At 37.5% G+C, this 22,145-nt stretch overlaps 1 protein-coding gene across 6 annotated transcripts in view; it reads left to right on the forward strand.

Moving 5' to 3' along the window:
- Positions 1 to 22,112, forward strand: part of prkcz (protein kinase C, zeta) — a 111,113-nt gene extending 89,001 nt beyond the window's left edge. For 4 of the 6 annotated variants that reach the window (XM_084388945.1, XM_084388946.1, XM_084388949.1 and 1 more), the window contains 4 exons: positions 1,545 to 1,624; positions 3,254 to 3,343; positions 12,012 to 12,127; positions 18,651 to 22,003. In XM_084388945.1, coding sequence (XP_084245071.1) covers positions 1,545 to 1,624; positions 3,254 to 3,343; positions 12,012 to 12,127; positions 18,651 to 18,738 — 374 coding nt within the window. In that variant the 3' untranslated portion in view covers positions 18,739 to 22,003. Of the gene's footprint in view, positions 1 to 1,544; positions 1,625 to 3,253; positions 3,344 to 12,011; positions 12,128 to 18,650 lie in introns of all 6 variants that reach the window. The other 2 variants (XM_084388950.1, XM_084388948.1) reach the window with 1 other exon arrangement.
- Positions 22,113 to 22,145: the final 33 nt, after the last annotated feature.

Below are 22,145 nucleotides of genomic sequence, written 5' to 3' on the forward strand. Positions count from 1 at the left end.
GTAACCATTTTTTTCCCATAAATCATTACTATTGGTCACCCTTTACATCTGTTTGTGGTTTTGCAAGTATCCAAGCAAAGAAAAGTATTAAAAAGAGCTTGTGACTAAACCTTGTATCTCTATTGGATCCTCAAACTGTTGGTAAAACGTCATAACTCCACCCGCCTCTATCATGAATGAAGTGCACACACAGTTTGGACCGTTTCTGCTTGTTGCATATATATATATATATAATTTTTTATGTATTTGAAGAGTGTAGAAGATGTCTTAGTCATCGATAGATGCATTTGTCATCGAGTCATAGCCAATACAGTCTTAAATAGTCTGTATCTAGCACTTACTTTTTAATAACATGAGATTTAGCCCACATAGCTACAGAAAATGTTATAACGTGTACATTGATGAAAACGCAATGCGATGTGCTTGCTGCCTCGGGCCGTTCTAATGACGGACAAAACACATATGTCCGAAATTTTCCTAAAATTCGCTGGTCCATTTCAGCTTTATTTTGGTAAGATGATTATAATATAATATAAAGCCACTTATAAAGCCAAATAGAGTTTTTTTTTCCATTTCCTTGAAAGTAGTGTTTTTGGAGACATATCCGCCCGACAGCGATGATATGTTCATATGTATTGCTGAGCCCTTCACGGCATGTGTGCCATTCCTTAACGAGACATTCTTTCATCCCCCCTTTCCTCGCCTCCCTTCCATATCCAGAGCAGAGAGTGTGTGGTCATCTGCTTCCCTGTCTGTTTTCTGGTGCTCCAGCCGTGAGGGCAGCGTGCTCCTGGATCACTCTCGTTCATACAGACACACACAACATGAACCTGGATCTCTCTCCACAACCGGAACTCCGTTCCCCCAATCCAAACCTCAGTTCGTCCATATGCTGCAGCGTCGTCCCGGTCCAACCTCCCCCCGGCCCTACACGGCGCTCCGCCGCCCACCCAGGAGCAGGGCAGATGCTGCCACCGCCGAGCCAACACTTTAGCCGCTTTCGGGCCGCCGTCCAAACCGCGTCACAGCAGCAGGGCAGAGCCCCTGCAAGACCTAAATCCCTTTAGCTTTTCATTTGGAAAAGAAAACAAACAGGGGATGTGGCATTCAGAGAGGGGAAAGATAAACGCTCGTCTGCACTCCGTCTTTGAGAGAGAGATGAAATTTAACAGGCTTTACTTCTGGACGGTTGCCCAAGATACGCAACTGTAAAAGAAACCAAAAATGCTGGGATGAGACGTATTAAAAAGACATTTTTTTTTTTAACTTTTTGTGGGGTGTTTTAAATCCACTTAACACCGCGACAGAATTTTATGAATTTACAGAAATAAACATGGAGCGGGGAGGAATCTTTTGAGTCTGTGATTGAATATCGAAGGGCTTATTCAGGCGTCTGTAGTGTGTGGGTGTATGAGCGAGAGATTTTGTGTGTGTGGGTTAAAGCCTGTCTCTCTCTCTGACACTGCCGCACAACACGACGGGCATACTCTGCAAGAATGACTCATACTCTTTTATCTTCTGTCTTTTCCCCCTCTCTCTTTCAGTAATTTTGGAGAAGCCGATACGGATTCCCAGGTCATTGTCTGTCAAGGCTGCGAGTGTGCTGAAAGGTTTTCTGAACAAGGTGAGAACAGAATGTACTTGGTACGTGAACGAACACTGGAGAGTGCAATACAGCTGTCATGTTTTTGCAAAACACAAGGAGATGAGAAAAAGAGGTTATACGGAACAAAAAAACTAAAAAATCCCATTCAGTAAGATTATATTATTAGTTCTATTGAATAAACTAGTAGTGCATGTGCCTCCACCAAGTAAGGTGCTGTGATTAAAAAAAGTCTGTAAAAACAGTTCAACATTTCATGATCTCCAAGGTCATGCTTCTGTTGAAGCCATATTGTAAGTCAATGTGATTTCAACTTCATTTACTGTTTACATACTGATTTCAATGAAAATAACATTATAACATTAGCTATAGCATCAACAGAAATAAATTGATATTTGAAGTATTGTAATATTTTACATATTCTGTTTTAGATACTGTATATATATATTTTTATATTTCACTTAATATTTTTATAAAAATTCTGTCAGTTAAGTCAGTGGTACGCTTGCTTCTTTCTATTCGAATAAATAAATGTATATATAACTCTTTACAATAAGGTTTCATTAGTTAACTACATTAGTTAACATGAACTAAGAATGAACTGCAATTCTACAGCATTTATTAATCTTAATGTTAATTTCAACATTTACCAATACATTATTAAAATCAAAAGTTGTATTTGTTAACATTAGTTAATGCACCATGAAGTTACATGAACAAACAATAAACAGCTGTATTTGTATTAACTAACGTTAACAAAGATGAACAAATACAGTAAAAAAATGTATTGCTCATGGTTAGTTCTTGTTAGGTAATACATTAACTAATGTTAACAAATGAAACCTTATTCTAAAGTGTTGCAACAGTATGTGTGTATATGAAGGTATGTATAATATATTTTTATTATATTTGTATATTATTATATACTATAAACAAAGACAGTACTGGTATTGGCCAGACTGATTCAATTACATCTTCAAATTATTTTCATAATGAGTAGTTTCTTCTTTTTCTGCTGAAAACTTGATCACTATTACGCTCCATTACTCAAGAAAAATGGATGAGAAACAAACAGGCTCTTAGGGAAAAAAATGCCATAATTCATGAACATTGCACACTGAGGTTTATAAATGAGGGTCTTAACTCTACACAAACGAGCACACAGTTTGCCTCTGATTGAACAAATATATGTGCTATAATTAGGAGGGTCATCATCCTCCAGATGAAACTGATCTCTTGAGGGTGCGCACACTTCTTTTCGTTTGCCTGTGTGCGTGTCTGTTGATTAAATCTATGAATAATGAAGCGTTTTCCTTTAATCGTCAAGACAAATTGCGTTTATTGAAGCTCTGGGGTTCCTCAAACTCAACAGCAGCCTGTAATCAGTGTTATCAGCCCTCTTAGCCACTGCCTGATTCATTGGGATTAAATGAGCCAAGATCAGTGCCACGAGTCGCTCCAAGACCCCTGAATCCACATCTAAAATCTCAGAGCACGAGATAACGTATGCACTAGTGAATGTGTTTTGGGTTAAACTCCAGTCTTCTGAAATAAAGAGGACATTAAATTAGGTTTTATGTTTTTGAAGTTCTCTACACCAGGTCTGGCTTTTGTTAGGTGTGTTATTAATAGGGTGTGTGTTCTGTTCAGGACCCGAAAGAGAGGCTGGGATGCCAAGTTCAGACCGGATTCACAGACATCAAGGCTCATACGTTCTTCAGAAGCATAGACTGGGACCAGGTAGGCTTTTTGTCACTTTTTAATATATGGAGAGACTGCTTAAGCACTAATGGAAGTTGCTTGGCTGGCTCTGATATCTTTACTCCTCCTCGAAAAGATGTGTTTTAAGCACAAATCTGCTTGCATGCACTTCCAGAGGATGAGGACTCGGGCTCGAATTGATAGGGTGTTGGACTGACGCCATCATTACTGTTCGTATCACTGTGTATACAAGTGCTGAGGAAGCGTCCGGAGCTGAAATTCAGAAATGGACATTTTGTTTCCGGCACGTGCTGTAATCGGTAGATCAATCACAACAGACTGGGCCATCTGACCAATCAGAGCAGGTTTAGAGAAGAGCAATAATGCTGCAATGTGTGTTATGAGAACATTTGGATGCATGTAAATCTATTGTAGGAGACCTCCAAAACAAAATTAGGAACCTTTAATATAACATATCAAGGGCACTTTTAAAATAAAAGTTGCAATGGGAGTTATCCCAGAGGATCTGGTTTAAAGTACTGACCAAAACCCAGACTGAATCAGCTTTAACAACAACAGTAGAAAATACAAAATTTGAGACTGTTTAAGCAAGGTTTATAGCAGTTGTTTATGAACCACACTTTTGGAAGAGGGGATGTAGTGTGTGGTCAGTGATAGGTGGGTGTTATCCTCCGTACAAGCAGCAGAAATGAAAGAGAATATCAAATGAGATTCAGCCTTTGCTGAAGCGGCACAAGGTTTAAGGGGGGATGTTAATTGGTCTGGTATAAATGATGCACACAATGCTGAAACATGAAAGTCAGTGAGAGAGCATACAATATTCAGGAATTGCAGAGAGAGCGCGTGTGTGTGTGTGTGTGTGTGTGTGTGTGTAATGAATGAATTAGTATGTGTAAGAGGAAGACTTTAGGTGCAATACAGAGGTATAGAAGACTCATATCATGTTCAGGCTGCAATATGGCCTACTGTATAGTTCCACACAGAATCTGCACCTGTTGAATTCTGAAGGTATTTTGTAAGATTTCTGTAGAATTTACACTCCCATCCAGCAATCATGTTGTAAAAAAAAATCAGGAAAATTAGGTACTTCATTACGCAATGTTAGATTTTTATTTTTTTACAGCTTCTTTTTAAGCACTTTACACATTTTGTCAACATGATATCAAAATAGACCCAGTTTGCTTTTTAAATCCATGTGGATGTTGTTCCAAAGAAGAGGAAGAAAAAGCTTGTCTTTGTAATATATATTTGTAATATAACCACCTGGCTCCATTCTGGTCTGTAATGGTTTTTTCAAGTTCCAGTCAGTGTTCAATGGAAGTCCCGTCTACATTTTTATTTAATCGAATATCACGATACGCGTTACAGAAGTAAAATGGGAACAATATTTCATGTTGATTTTGAATTAGTTTAGGGAACGAATTAGAGGGATTGTGGGGTTGTGACCCACCTAACTAAGGCTTGAACCCTCCCAAAGGAAGTTGTAACAAAAGGATGGCGGTTTTTAAAGGTATATATTCTTTATGTGCAGTATATATGAAATAATTTCAAATGTTTTAGATACCATAAAAGTGAACAAAACAAAAACATTCATCACTTTATTATAGATTTTAGGTCACTATAAATCACAAATATGTCACCAAATCTTATTCATCCATGCTTATGCTTCATTTTTATTAATTTAGTTATTATTTTATTATCTTCCGGTGAAATGACAGACTTATCTCTGGTGACGTATGCTGGACATCTCTTATAATTTTCTCTGCATAAACCACGTCCCTTTCTTACATCAACAACCGATGGATTGAGCCAAGACCCCACCCTACATTGTTTTTTAATATTCAATCAATAATTGGTCAATAATGCGTCACAATGTGGAAGACCTTTGCAGATATGGAAAATCAGCGCAGAGAGTCTGAAAACAGCATGCAGATTCAGTCTGGGTCATAAAAACTGCAGAGGCAGCAAATTAGCTCTTTCCCCACTATATCATCTCATACTTGCCTCAGAGACACTGTACTTGTACTGTACATCTACACATAACTGAGTCCTCAGCCAGGCGTTCAGCTGCGATCTGTCGCGTTTTGTTAGCTGTAATTGCGGTTAGCGTTGGCTGGTCGTGTCCACCGTGTATTTCCTGATGTGCACTCAGAAGTTCGGCAACGTGGAAAGGAAATTATGCGCTCTAGAGTTCTGTCACTAACGCACCATGCTTCAGTTGCTGGGATTTTCTGCCACTTTACCAGCGTAATGGATGAGTTTGGACACACAGACTCGCACACAACCCCCTGAGCTCCGCTAATAAACGGGGTTGCGCTACACTTGTTGTTAATTGCTCGTGAATGAATGAAGACATTGATTTGATGCTCAACTGAAAGCACGTAGCCTGTCTCAACTATTTCTGTGTCTACACTGATATACCCTTTTCAAGTGGATATCGTCGCTGCTGTGCTTCTTTGCAGTGTGGTATTTCTTTCAGTTTGACCTTGCCATTGCAGAAATATTTCTATTCATCTTTCTTTTGATGATTGATCGTACACGTGTGTGTCTGGCGCCTGCCTGTGATGAGTCAGGAGAAACTTGTCTTTCAGCTTTACCAGATGCCATATACAGGTGTTTCTTTAATTATGAGTGCATAACTTTTTTTAAAAACACACATTTATTAAATGTCATCCAGTGGATCTACATATATCACAGGACAATGCTGTCATTTATGTAAAAAAAATAAATAAATTTAACTAACGAATGTCGCTTCCACAGCATTTCAAATTGTATAGTATTTAAAAAATTCTATGGTGGAAATAATATTAAAAAATGGAATAAAATGGTGAATTAATTTCATAGCTAGCATTTTCTGTATCTAACTTACACTCCTTTATCTCTATACCTTTTATTTTTCTTGTATGCTCAACTAACACTATTTAGCTAAATAGTTTTGGTCACACTTTTTCACACTTCACAAAATATTTTAAAATATTTATTATTTTAAGTTAATTTAATAATTTATTATTCAACTAATTGCATTAAATGAATTATTTGTAGTTTATTTCTAATTTTTTTTAATAAATATAAAAGTTTGAGTTTAACTATTAACGTTACTCTTTTTCAAAATATAATAATTGTATGATGAATTTTCATGTTTTAGGATTAAAAGATTGTAGTAATCCTTTAAATTAATTATACGGCCTATAATATATTAAAGTAAAACTACATTTTTACAACAAAAGTTATTTTATTTTAGCTACTTTTCAAAGGATGAAGGAGTGTTGTTAATTTTCCAAGAGTTTTAATGTAACCTTCATATATTAAAAAAAGTAATAATCACCCATATCCTAGCTGTTTACGGAGAGTGTTGTGACTATTTTGAAAACGGCAGAGAGAAATAGCGTGGAAATTGGAAATATATATAGGAAAAAGTCATGGGGTGCAGATTAGTGAAATGAGTGAAGCTTCAGTGTTGCTTTAGGGACTGTGATTTAGACAGTGAGAGACAGAGGGGGTGAAAGAGATGGTGTGAGGCAGATTGCAAAAGATGGAGTGAGAAAGGCTTGAATGAGGAAAGGGAAATGACTTTAGACAGTGAGAGACAAAGTGGGAGAGAGTGAGAAAAGGAGAGAGAGATGAATGAGAAGAGGGAGTTGGGCTGAGACGGTGAGAGACAGTGATAGAGAGCGAGCTGAATGAGAAAGCAGGGGGTAGACTGAGCGCTGGTGTAAAAGCTCGTCTCCGCTCAGACAGATCCTCTTCACACCGTCTGCAGTGTTGGGCCCTGGAGGAGAGACGCCAGCATGTAAAGACAGATTTAGCAGGGGAGGCTGAACAGGAAGTCCACATCTGAGACACTAGAGTTTTGGACCTGGTGCATGTAGAACCTCGAGTGGTGAGAAATTGGTATCTATGAGCTCTCTGTTCTTTGTTTTTGCTGAGACTTGTTTGAATTTGACGGCCCATTTGGCAACATAAACAGTATATATACTGGACAATGGGGTCCAAAAGTGTGTTTGTTTGGAACTTTTTCATCAAAAACAGCTACGTTTGAATGCTTTTTGTAACCAGATGGTGTACTGTAGTTACAACACCTACCAGTCCAGCTAACTGGATTATGCGATCCATCTGAACCTTGTGCGCTTGATAACACCACACATCACGAGCCAGGTTTAGAACCTGACTTGGAGTCAGTCTCACTCTTCACAGTGCGAATCAGAGGCTCCTCAGCTCACATCCACATGTACAGTCATTCAATTAGCTTGCGTCTTCCTCAAGTTGGAGACAAAGAAAATACTACAGATGTCTATTTGAGATTGGGTGAGAGCATGATGAATGCGTTAACATGCTTTACACAGGCGCTTGATCAGTGTTTGTGTGTGTGTGTGTGTGTGTGTGTGTGTGTGTGTGTGTGTGTGTGTATGTGTGTGTAACAGAGCAATTGTGATTCCTCTTTCAACTTTCACGCTGTGTGTGTGTGTATCCTCTGTGATTGTTTATTTACATACTTTTTCTGAACTGTCCGTACATGTATATATTCAGACTGCAAATTGAAATGCATAAATGTAGCACAAAATTGATTGATGCATTGATTTATTGATTGATGCATTGATTTATTGATTGATTTATTGATGCATAAATTCACTTAACAGCATTTAAAATGTATTTTGGCGGCATATATATATATTTATATATATAGATAGATAGATAGATAGATAGATAGATATAGATATATAAGATATATAGATATATATTTATTTATATATTTATATACACTAGACAAATTTGTCTGGTTTTCAGACTATTCCACAGTACTCCAGCAAAGATAATCATCTTGTATGTGGATTTCCTGTTTTCTTATCCACAGCTGCAGTGAAATCAAGGTCTTTTCTAATGTTTGTAGAAGGACACAACTGTAAATCAGAGTCATTGTTTAGTCTTAAAAGATTAAGTCTTGAAAGCATTTTATTCAAATTGGCTCAATTAAATTAATCATTGTAATTCAGACCTGGTTTCCTCTTTTTTTTTCTTTTTTTTCTTAAGTGGCGAATAGAAAGAAACAAGCTTTTCTCTATTATTCTAGAACACAGACACAGTCAGAACAGCCGTGGCTCGCTGTCAGGGAGATCAGGCAATGATTGTGTATGTGCGTGTGTGCGTGTGATTTTTGTTCCAGCCAGCTTTGCCACTGCAGTTGTTTGAATGTATTAATAATAATTATCCATTCATATGACAGCAGATGTATGTGTATGTGTTAGAGATGGGTAGTTACAGGTGTTTTTGTTGTTGTTCTCCACTGGGTTAATCCTTTTCTGTATCTTTTTTTTTTTTAAGTGAAGTGAAAGTCAAGGCTATTTAGGACCCCATTGATTTATTGTACGTTCACATTCTTCAAAAAAAAATTGTGCTCTGCAAAAAAAAAGAAAGAAAGAAACTCATACAGGTTTGGAATGAGACTTTGGCCCTGTTCTTGTTGTTTTTGTCTCTAGTGACCAGAATCGTGAAAAAATCGCATTTGCATTACAAATCCAATAGGGTCAAATGCATTTCAGATTCAAAAATGTGTTAGTCCGTGATCAGATCACCATGCATGGGTGCATTTTTGCCATTTTTAATGTGATCAAGTGCTATCAGATTGTGATGCGATCACAGAAAACATGCTAATGCCAGGTGTCAAGAGAGCCATAGTGTCCGATTTCAATCAGCACCATGTCATCCTAGAAGATTACCAGTGAGTTTACGTTCATTTTTTTCTCGGAGAGGATGATGCCAGACCCCGACAGAGAGAGTGAGAGAACGGCGGGAAGCGAGAACTAGCGAAGGATCTGTGTGGGAATAATCCCCTCCCACACATCAGTGAGAAGAGTCTCTGTGCATCTGGATGGGTGTGCGCGTGTAATTGGTTTTCTGCTACAGAGACGAGCGTTAGCATGTTCCGCCAGGCAGGTTGCAGCCAACTGCGTCACGCCTGCCTCTCTGGAGTCAGTGGCCTCGGGAATAAAAAACACGCACACATGGCGGCTGGGCACCAATTAACATCTCTTTTTCCCCTGTGTGCCGTCTTTAACTCTCTGTTATGTCTCTCTCCACTTTTGTTTTGCCATTACACTGCAATCCACGCATATGCAAAAGCAGAATGTATTGCTCTTGGGAAAGACTAGGATGACATACACAACCGATCTATAGTTTTTGAAAGTCTCTTATGCTCATTAAAGTTGCATTTATTCAGTTAAAACAATTATAGTGTGAAATATGATTACAATTTAAAATGACTGTTTTCTATTTTAATATAGTTTAAAATGTAATTTATTCCTGTGATGGCTAGGCAGAATTACTCCAGTCTTAAGTGTCACATCTTATCCTTCAAAAATCATTCTAATAGGCTGATTTGTGCTCAAGAATTTTTTTATCAATGTTAAAAAAAGTTGCGTTTCTTAAAATTCTTGTGGAAACCGATACTTTTTCCAGGATTCATTGATGAATAGAAAGTTTAAAGCATTCTTTTGTATCATTATACATTTCTTTTTTGTCACCTTTGATCTATTTAATATGTCCTTGCTAAATGAAAGTATTAATTTCTTTAAAAAAATTATATTGCTGACCCCAAACATTTGATCCGGTAGTGTATATATCGAAGAATGGCAGAAAATGATTTGGAAAGTAAGAGAACAGAAGAAATGCTACAGCCTAGTAACTGCATAGAAACCACTCAGAATATTCCGGCTCACTACTCACAGATTCTTTAATAAATGTAAAAATCTATTTGCGGCCATTTGACAGACCGACACAAGAGACATTAAGCTGGACTCATGAATTCGACTCAATAGAGAGAGTGAGATAGTAGTGAAAGGAGAGAAGAAGGGCCATCTGTTCCAGTTTGTGCAGATCGGCGTGGAGTGGAACACAGCAGGATCATGTCCTCAAAAACACACAGAGAACGTTAACGAGGAAAAAAAAGAGTCCAACATGTGAAAACAAACCTTATCTGACCCATAGTGTTGACGTCCAGAGAATCGGTCTGTTCTGACAAGCGCTTAACATCAAACCTCAGTCTACAATTAATACTGTGGTCTATATTTTTTCTTCTTTCTACGCTCCATAATACTCCTCTCCTTATCCCTCTCCACTTTTTTGTCTTTATTCTCTTTTATTAAATACTTCAGGACTCTCACACAAGGGCCATGTTTGGTTTGTTTCAGAGTGTTTTAATGCCGGAAGTGATGGAATATTAGTGGCCTTGTGAGAACAAACAAAAATGGCTTTGTCTCTTTTTTTGTGTTTTTACTTGAACGTGGATGTCACAGTGGAATCTCATAAACATTGGCGCATATGATCTGGTCCAATTTTTTCTTTCATATGAACTTCTTGGCTGGACATTGTCAGGCAACGTTATGCTCTCTTCCAAGATGGAGTCGTCGAGAGAAATTTTGACTATAAATTCTATTTCTTGTATTTCATTCAATACCAAAAAAGTATCAATAAAAATGTAATTCTAATTTAAATGTAGGCTACTCGTTTCCCCCAGTATTTTTGTTTCCAATGTATTTTATGCTTATAGACTATATGCCTACTGCTTCCTCGAGATTTAATTTTGTGCCACACCAGAAATTGCGGTGCAGAACTTTTCCGTGAACAGTTCTTAACACAACTGTGTGAAGTGTGTAGAATATAAAGAACCTTTTGTGGAATGGAAAGGTTCCATTGATGTTAAAGGTTCTTCATGGAACCATAGATGCCAATAAAGAACATTTCTTTTTAAGAATATATAGAGTCTGTTGTTATCATGTTTGCTAAACTAACCACATGATACTCTAAAGGATATTAGTTCAGTGCATGCTGTCTTAAAAGGTACCTACCTATTAAGGGCTCAGTAAGGATTTATTTCTCCTGGCTCGATTAGGCCAGCAGTTCAGTTGTTTACTTGCCATAGCTGGCATAACTCTTTCCCCGCCAGCATATTTGACAAAAGTTGCCAGCTAGCGCCAGCATTTTTGGTCATTTTCACAACAGTTTCATGGCCTCTAGAATATTTTGTTGTATCCGCTTTTAATAAAAAATGCTTGTTTCATGCATTCTTTATTTATCAACAAGCTTTATAAAAAAAAAAAGCTCAATTTTAAGCCAAAAGCGGAGAAGATTGTGTTTTTGTCAAAGACTATGTCTGAATGGGGTTCAGAACGAGTAGTTCGAGTCCATCAACACCCCCCAAAGCTTGCACGGTCAAATAGCTCATCCTGGGTTGACATTTCGTTCTGTAACATTAGACGGCTTTGATTTATATGCGGTTTAATTTAGATGATCGCATAGTTTTACATATGCATCTGCTTACATATGTTATCGCTTGTCTCTGCTTCTTCTTCACATCTCTTTTTGATGATTCTGTACTCTTTTAGAAGATGCGTAATAGCGCCCCCTACTGTATAACAGTGAAAACACAGAAAGCAGGAAAATTCTTCAGGAAGAGTTACGTGGCCTGAAACTTTTTCACACTCAGCCTGGGCCATTGGACTGTCCCCACTGTTGAACTCGGCAATGTAGACAGCAAGGCAGCTCACTAGATTCCTTTTTTGGTGTTTTGGGGTGGGGAGGAGGGCATAGTATAGAAGATAATCAAACAGTCTTATCTGATCAAGGGTCTTGATATTGTAACGTTGGAGTGGATTCTGTACTAATCGATCATTTTCTCTCTTTTCTCTTCTAGCTGGAACAGAAGCAGGTGACGCCACCGTTCAAACCTCAGATCACAGACGACTACGGTTTAGAAAACTTTGACACGCAGTTCACCAACGAACCCGTGCAGCTAACACCAGACGACGAGTAAGTATTAAAAAATGTTATGCTTGGCTGAAGGGCATTTCATTACCACAAATGATCAGTAAAGATCTATGACAGAAGAATCACTCCACCTGTTTTCCAAAGACCTGTTTAGTTTGTAAAAAAAACGCTAATACGACTGGACTCGTGTTTGGTCAAATATGTCCGAATCTGAATTATGAAAAGACAAACTGGCATCTCCTTACACACCTTAACATCTTCCAAATGTTTAAATGAAAATTAAAGTCAGTCGTCACTTCTGCGGAATCCATCTCGAGAGCGATTATGTAATAATTTAACGACTTCAAAGTTACATGACTGCACCAGCAGAAGATTTAGGCGTTTAATAACGGGGGTTTCCACTCAGCTTGATTCTGCTGGTCCAGGATGGTGAGGTTTATGTCTAAGATTCCCCTTCAGAAGTGAGAGCGAGATGAAGTGAAATGGCTTACCCATCTGGAGGCTATCGTCAAGAGGTGGTGATGTCATATGGAAACATCCCCTCTGGAGTTTCTGATTGCTTTACAGTATGAGGTGCACCGAAAAGGGCCACATTGAAAGGGAGGACAAAGAACAGCTCTTAAACGGCTAAAAACCTGATGCCGAGAGGCATTAAAAACCATAGATTCAGGTGAAAACAGGCTTCAATCAGTGTGAAGTGAGTTTCTAGGGGGGCTTTTAAGCTTTCAAGTCTTTTCTTCAGTCGCTCATTCATAAACTCGGTCCTTTTGAATACCGCTGTGATTAAAACAAGTGCTAAAATAAGAGGCTAGTCGACTCAGTGCAAAAAATGTGCATTTATTTGACAGTGGAGGATTGTAGGTTGACTCATTGCATGTCTGAATACATTTAGGTCAGTTGTTGAGGTCTCACCCCATTTCTCTCAAGAGATTCTTCAGACATTCCAGTCATTCTTCATAGAGGACAATCCCGCCAGGCTTTGAGACGTATTGTTCTGTAGAGGTGTATTTCTCTGGAGAGGGACTCCGGTCTTCACAATGACTTTTATGTCTGGCTGAATTTGTTATTCTGATTTGATCCATAGAGACCGGCGGCCCTCAAGCTACTGAAAAGAATTCCTGTTTTCAATTTACATTAAATGGAGCTCGTGAAATGCAGCTCAGAAAGAGGGCGGCATCTTTGATTAACAGCGTGATTTAGTACCATGACTGTGCATTCAAAACATACAATGCTTACCAGGGTTATGGAAAATGTAGAATTGAAGAATTAGCTCCTCTTCAATTAATGAGTGCGAATTTGAATTAAATTGGCCACAACATGCAGGAAAATGAAGTGGAATTGGAATGAAGAGTAATTTACTCAATTCAAAGCCCTTCAACACAGAATAAGAACTCTATCCATCCATCTATCTATCTATCTATCTATCTATCTATCTATCTATCTATCTATCTATCTATCTATCTATCTGTCTGTCTGTCTATCTATTATCTATTATCTATCTGTCTGTCTGTCTGTCTGTCATTCTTTCTATCTATCTATCTATCTATCTATCTATCTATCTATCTATCTATCTATCTATCTATCTATCTATCGTTCTATCTATCGTTCTATCTATCGTTCTGTCATTCTGTCTATCTATCTATCTATCTATCTATCTATCTATCTATCTATCTATCTATCTATCTATCGTTCCGTCTGTCTGTCTGTCTATCTATCTATATCTATCTGTCTGTCTGTCATTCTTTCTATCTATCTATCTATCTATCTATCTATCTATCTATCTATCTATCTATCTATCGTTCCGTCTGTCTGTCTGTCTATCTATCTATATCTATCTGTCTGTCTGTCTGTCATTCTATCTATCTATCTATCTATCTATCTATCTATCTATCTATCTATCTATCTATCATTCTGTCTGTCTGTCTATCTATCTATCTATCTATCTATCTATCTATCTATCTATCATTCTGTCTGTCTGTCTGTCTATCTATTATCTATCTATCTGTCTATCTATCTATCTATCTATCTATCTATCTATCTATCTATCTATCTATCTATCTATCGTTCCGTCTGTCTGTCTGTCTGTCTATCTATATCTATCTGTCTGTCTGTCATTCTATCTATCATTCTGTCTGTCTGTCTGTCTGTCTGTCTGTCTGTCTGTCTATCTATCTATCTATTATCTATCTGTCTGTCTGTCTGTCTGTCATTCTATCTATCTATCTATCTGTCTGTCATTCTATCTATCTATCATTCTGTCTGTCTGTCTGTCTATCTATCTATTATCTATCTATCTGTCTGTCTGTCTGTCTGTCATTCTATCTATCTATCTATCTATCTATCTATCTATCTATCTATCGTTTTATCTATTGGTCTGTCTGTCATTCTATCGTTCTGTCTGTCTGTCATTCTATCTATCTGTCGTTCTGTCTGTCTATCATTCTATCTATCTATCTATCTATCTGTCTGTCTGTCTGTCTGTCTGTCATTCTATCTATCTATCTGTCTATCATTCTGTCTATCATTCTATCTATCTATCTATCTATCTATCTATCTATCTATCTATCTATCTATCTATCTGTCTGTCTGTCTGTCTGTCTGTCATTCTATCTATCTATCTATCTATCTATCTGTCTATCTTTCTATTTATGTTATCTATCTATCTATCTATCTATCTATCTATCTTTCTATTTATGTTATCTATCTATCTATCTATCTATCTGTCTGTCTGTCATTCATCTATCTGTCTATCGTTCTGTCTATCATTCTATCTATCTATCTGTCTGTCTGTCTGTCTGTCATTCTATCTATCTATATATCTATCTATCTTTCTATTTATGTTATCTATCTATCTATCTTTCTATTTATGTTATCTATCTATCTATCTATCTATCGTTCGTTCGTTCAGTCATTCTATCTATCTATCTATCTATCTATCTATCTATCACTATCTATCGTTCTATCTTTCTATCATTCTATCTGTCTATCGTTCTATCTGTTTAAATGTAACATTAAAGTTTCAGTTAATTTTAATTCTACTTCCTTACATTCAAACACAGTGTCCTAATCAGATGCAACATGATTCTGCGACACACGATAAAAGGTGTCTTTTCAATGTTCAGTGATACACGATGATTCTATTTCTGTGACAACAACATACAAAGTATGACAATGATAATCTTGGGCACTGATGATGGGCTTTATTTAATGTGTGGACAGACAAATTGCTTGTCTCTGGAATCTAATCGCATCATGTCTGGTTAGGACATGGTGCGATGCTTTCGAATGAGGTCATCCGATATCTTGAGGTGGTTTGATATCTTTGCTCTCCATGAGAAGCCCAAGATGCACCTCGTACTATATGAACACTAACCGCTGAATACACAATCATTGCAGTCTACAAGCCGATTGAAGACAATTTGCCGGTAAACCTGTCACTCATAATTAGCAGAAGCGCAAGTGGGCCGCAGTCAGATGAACTGACAGACAGTAATCTATAGAGCAACGGCGGGTTCTTAGTTCAATACGAGATTTTCCAAGCAGGCTTCAAAGGAACGCAGCAGCCAGACACTTCAAAAGCAGAGCAAGCTCTGGAAAAGCCTGACGTCCCACACGGTGGAGGAGAGGAGGAGGGGGAGGAAGTGATGGAAGCCTTTTTTGTTTGACTGATCTGGCAGACGAAAAAAGGGGTGGGGGGGTGGGGGGTGAAATCCTTCCTTGTAAGAGATTTAGTCTTTTGGATTAAAGGAATGTGCGTCCAGAGTGGGATGTGTCTCAGAGCGTAAAGTAAAAGAGTAAAAACATTTAGAATGCCACAAAAGATTTGTGCTTCACTCAAATCCTGTTCTTTTCAGAATTTGATTGAAACAGAAGCACAACTGTTTTCAACACTGATAATAAGAAGTAAAACTGCCATGACAGGAATAAATCACATTTCAAAATATCTTCAAATATTTTGAATGGTAATAATGTTAACAGTATTACTGTTTTACTGTATTTTTGATCAAATAAATGCAGCCTCGGTGAGCAGAAGCGACTTCTTTCATAAACATAAAAAAAATTGTACAGACCCCAAACTTTTGATAGAGTACATTTGTAAATGCACCATGAGTCTTTTATCTACACACACCTTTCATTCAAAGTAATGTCCTTTCATTAACCAAATGTTCTCATTACCCGTCACAATAATCTTGTTTTGAAAAGAAATGTAAAAAGAAATGCACAGCCCCAATGAAAGCGCAGGCTTTAAATGAACAGCTGTGTTAGAAGTGTTATCAGTTTGGAGTTTTGTTCAAAAAGCTGTGTACCTTTTGTGCAAATTCTTTTAAGCTCCACCTTGTAATTCTTTTCTAAAGAAACATTTGTGCAGTAAAGAGGCTTGTTTATTTTGGTCAGTGCCCAGAATGTCCGTCATTCTGTGTTTCTTCCTCCGTGGCATCGCACATTCCCCCCCTGCACTCCCTTTGAAACCTGAGCCTGATATTACGGCATAGAGGTGTCATTCATGTTATTTTAAGTTTCACTCTTTCTGGAGGCATTTCGACCCCACACACACCCACGTACAGTCAAGTGGCCCTCTGGGGACTTTATTCAAACAGACACAGCACAAACACAATTGGGCGCTGATCCCGGATCTGGTGAAATATCAGTTCTTGCTGAGCTTGTTGGAGAGGAGAATTGCCCTCCATGGACCGTGTTTGACAGAACGTGATAAACTAGTTTTGAATCGTCTCAGCATTACGCCATAGAAGAGGTGGAGCGTTACAGCGGTGTAGTATCCTCAACAGGCTGATAAAATAGATCAATGGATTCCTGAGGTTCTGAAAACCAAGAGGTCTGATTTCAGCAAGAACGTTACCATCTCTTTAGACATGTAAAGGATCATTGCCAGTGCAGAAAATAGCCAAGAGGAGACAGACGCCGCTGAATTTCTCAGTTGTACTCTAGTGTAATTCTGTCTGCCCACTGCTGTAGTTAAAGCCCCCTTTGTGGTTAACCAGCCCCTTGACGCTGATGTTATTTCTGTTGCATTTACAGATGTGCTCATAAGTTTATATATTCCCTGCAGAATCCAAAAAAGAACAATAATAATAGATGCAATATTAAAAATCTGATTTTTTTTTTTTTTCACATTCAAATGTGTGACCATGGATCACAAAACCAGTCACAAGTCGCACGGGTATATTTGTGACAATAGCCAACAATACATTGTATGGGTCAAAATTATCGATTTTTCTTTTATGCTAAAAATCATTAGGATATTAAGTAAAGATCATGTTCCATGAAGATATTTAGTAAATTTCCTACCGTAAATATATAAAACATTTATTTCTGTGAGTGAATGCAGCACAATCGCGAACATAAATGGACAACTTTAAAAGCGATTTTCTCAATGTTTCGATTTTTTTGCACCCTCAGATTCCAGATTTACAAATAGTTGTATATCGGCCAAATATTGTCTTATCCTAACAAACCACACATCAATGGAAAGCTTATTTATTCAGCTTTCATGTGATGTGTAAATCTCAATTTCATAAAATTGACCCATGTGACTGGTTTTGTGGTCCAGGGTCACAAATGTTTAGGGTAAGTTCTTAATATTTTTAAAGTAGTCACTTATGCTCACCAAGGTTGCATTTAATTGATTAAAAATACAGTAAAAAAACTGTAATATTGTGAAATTAAATGACATTTTAAAATAGCTGTTTTTCTATTTTTAATATATTTCTATGATTTTCAGCAGCCATTAATCCAGTCTTCAGTTTTCACATGATTCTTGAGAAATTATTCTAATATGCTGATTTGGTGCTCAAGAAACATTTATTATTATTATTATTATTATTATTATTATTATTATCAGATGTTCAAATCAGTTGTGCTGCTTAATATTTTTTTGTGGAAACATTAATACATTTTTCCAGGATTCATTCTTAAATAGAAAGTTTCAAAAGAACAGTATTTATTTGAAATAGAAATCTTTGTAGCATTATAAATATCTTTACTGTCACTTTAATATCTCTCTCTCTCTCTCTCTTACTAACGCTAAACTTTTGAATGGTAGTGTATAATCCCCAAGAAAGTACTTTTATTGTACATTTTTAATTAAATTTTGTTGGAAAATAGCTCTATTTTTTCCAATTCAATCTATTGTTGAACAAAGAGAAATATTAAACATCACAGCTGTATTTAATCAGACTGGAAATAGAAGGTCAAATTGGACACATCTTCAAAATACTCTTCTCGACAATGTTTGAAACTTTGTATTGTTGGCTCTTCTCGCGTTATTGCCTCCTTAGGGTGAATCTCTTTGCTGAATTCCTCATTTGTAAGTCACTTTAGATAAAAGTGTCTGCTAAATGAATAAAAGATATGATGCCAGCAACTAGTTCTTCCCTGCAATGCTTTTTAGCACCTATCGGAAATTCAGCTGATCAAAAACTACACCTTCTGCGCTTTAGCTTCCCGTTTATTTTTTTTTCCCACATTCTTTGCTTTAAGCCACAGTGAGGGGCATGTACAGTTGAATTGTAGCTCGGTCAATAATAATGTTGGTTTCTCTCCTCAGGGATGTGATAAAGAGAATAGACCAGTCTGAGTTTGAGGGATTTGAGTACATTAATCCTCTGCTGCTCTCCACTGAAGAAACCATATGAGGGAAGAACAATACGGCCGATGTTTCTCTGCCTGCGGCTCCATGAGACTTCTACAGCTGAGTTTAACTCAGACTATGTGTTCACAGAGAAGAACTTTTCCTTCAAACTGCGTTAAAGACAAAAAGCAACACTAAGACTTCAAGTTTTGGACCCTCCCCGTCGAGTTATTTTAGGATTACACTGGAAGAAGAACGACTGGAGGAACTTCAGAAAACAAACTCAGAACTATTCCCCATATTTCAGCTGTTGATTGTCTTCCTGCTTCCCAGCGTCCTCTTTAATTTTGACACCCATGTTTGTGTGAACGTGCGCGCACTGTTGCCTGGGACTCAAGTTAGCTCCATCGATGTGTGCCTGCGTCCTTCAGAGACTACATTTCCCATCAACCCTAGCTGAATATGACAGTTCTAACTTAATGTGCACTTTTTATTTTCTGTTCGACTTTTCTTTTTTTTTCTTCTTTTTTTTAAATCTCTTGAATCTTGTATGAGGTGCGTCCTCAAGCGAAACAAGAATGTATAATGTTTAAAGGTAAATGTTGTATTATAGTGTAGGTAGCCAATCGAAGAATTTATGATGCCTTCTATGATGCAAAGTGGCACATTTTAATTCATGACCATGATGGTTTCCTAAACAGTGGGTAGCTGTGCTTCAAACCACATGCTTTTAACCACCCGTGTTGATTTTACTGAGTAAATGGGAGATAAAATGTGTTTTTTTTGAAGAAGTGCCTCAAAGATCCAAAATTCACCATGCTCCAAACTGCTCTGAACTCCATGTTTGATCGGAGTTGATTTTCCAATGCACCATCCAATGAGAAATGTGAGCTGCAGGTGTTTTATTGTTTTGTTTTGCTTTTTTATACTTAACAGAAACACTGATACTTATGTTGAAACCAAGACATGAAGGTTAGACACTGAATAATCACAAAGCCCAAATACTACCAGTAATATTACCAGCCTAGGCTCATTGGAAAAATCTGCCTCTACTTACATTTTTGCATAACTCCAAAAACATACGTATATGCACATTTTACTACAGTTTCCAGCTGAAATGAACACTAGTGGCAGTAAAACACCAACAACTTTCATTCATTTCACACAAATTATAATTACAGTGGCAGGTTATTGATTAATAAAGACTTATTTTCTAGCAGTTCCTTGCACAATACTATGTTACGACCTGAAAACACTTTTACCATAGTGCATGATTTGTAAACTAACACAGTTTGACGCTTGCATCACATAATCAGCTCCATATGGCTATTCTGATGCAGTAAACTTGCTTGCTCACCTGGTACAGAATTGCGTATGCAATGGATGTGGAGTGTCCTGGGAAACACAAGTCAAGATAAAAGAGCTCAAAGACGCGTAGACGCAAGCTAAAATGACGGTTGTTAGTGCATGTGCTACGTTATTTTCAAACGCAACCGAGCATTAGCCTTTTTGCTCCACTCACCAGACATTTCATTCCCGTACTGCCTCGATATTTAGAACAACCAACAACCAAAACCTTGCCGAACTCACATTCATCTGTCTCTGATAAAACTGAAATCGCTTTTAGCGCCGCTCATTTTTAAATTGCCGCGAACGGTACAAGAAGCAACGGTTATCATTTTGCATATATACTGCCACAGGCACGATTTTCCAATGAGCCTAGGTTTAATATTACAGTAGCATTCTTTACAACTGCACACTACATTACTCAAATGGCTGCTCCTCACTCTGATAAGAGGGTTTTGTGTTGTTGTACTCATGTGATCTGTCAACGTGCTGTTGAGATGTTGTGGAAGGCGAGAGAACACAAACAAGGGGTTTGTACATCACGTCTCTGGTGTGATGTGGTGGTAAAATTGTGCAACAGTGATGTGAATCTCAGATGACCTCAAAGCATGGCGGAACTGTGCCCAAATTCAACCCATTACAACACTCAATATAAGACACAATTAGCTCAGGCAATGTTCGGAATAGAATTCTAGCCCACTACTTGTAGTATATTCTTTATTGTACTATTTTTACTAATAGTAGGTGAAATGATTGGCGATAAACATCAGTATGCTACACTGTCACATGGTATCTTGTGATGTTGCATATAAGCAACTTATCTCATAATCTAATATCGATTTTGTGTCAAAATGCCAAAAGAAAAAGAGATGGAAATTGAAGGTCAAGTTGTGCGCATTGCATTCTGGGATGCAATATTCTGCGCTGTGTGTGTCTTGGCAAATGTAGGAGATCATCTGGGTATCCCATGCATACTGTGCACAGTATACATACTGCAAAGCTAATGAGAGTATCACATTAGTACGCTATTCCGAACATAGTCGTACACTCCTCACTTTTCCACTAGGGAAACACAATTAAAGCACCAGGCTTTCAATTTTACTTCAAAACATAATTTCCCTTTAAAGAATAAAAACAGCCAATCACAGGCTAGCTTGTCTGATTAATCCCTCACAGTGATAAAAGCACGGTGTTATTAAGCAACTAGATACGTTTTCTATCTTCTGTTGCATTTGATCTCCCAAGTTTTGGGTTTTTTATTTCCCTCTTTTCCTGAAGAGTGAAGACGACACTCTTAGATGTGAATGCTTTGAAGAAATCAGACCTGTATGAAGAATTGCTGCCATGTTAACAGGATTAATTAGCTGCTTTTGTGTCAGACAGTAGTGAGATTAGCAGACGGGCTAAGAACAAAGAGCGGCCCAGGAGATAACAAGCGTGACGAACGTAACGATAACGAGGCAGAGAGCAAAGCCAGATTACCCCACCATGTTTTCAGCTCTCTAATGAAAAGCTGGTACAGAAACAGCCACAAAATTTCCACTCTTTATGAATGATAAATGGATTGTTTATGACGGGAACTTCAGGTGAACGCAAACTGCCAACAAGTGGCATTGAAGTATAGTTTGATAGGGCCATCGCTGGTGCAAGTTTTCAGGTTTTTAACACAACGATGGCCCTACGTGACATTATTTGACTTTAAATTGTCATTTTCATTCCTGTAAACCGATGATTATTCTTACAAGCTGTTTGAGAACAGGTACTATGGTGTATTACAAAGTAATAAACCATCTTCATCAACTTAATTTTCCACCAATGTACAGAATCCACGTGAAACAGTCAGATTTATGATTGTCCTTTGTTTTGGTTTTATTCATGTTTATATTTGAACTGGAATGATTTTAGCATAATTGTAAATATCTGTAATTTAACCCTTAAACATTTTCACAAAAAGAGAGAAATAAATCTGTTTCTGCACCATTATAAGAGATCTCTGAATCCAGTGTCCCAACAGCTAGTCTCACATACAAGTTCCTGTCCCTGAAAACATTTTTAAGCAAGAGACTTTTCGTTATTTATCAACCTGCCAAATACAAAAGCCGTCGCAAACTGTTTTCTGCTTTT

This window comes from Rutilus rutilus (assembly GCF_951802725.1).
Source record: "Rutilus rutilus genome assembly, chromosome: 19".
Lineage (NCBI taxonomy): Eukaryota > Metazoa > Chordata > Actinopteri > Cypriniformes > Leuciscidae > Rutilus > Rutilus rutilus.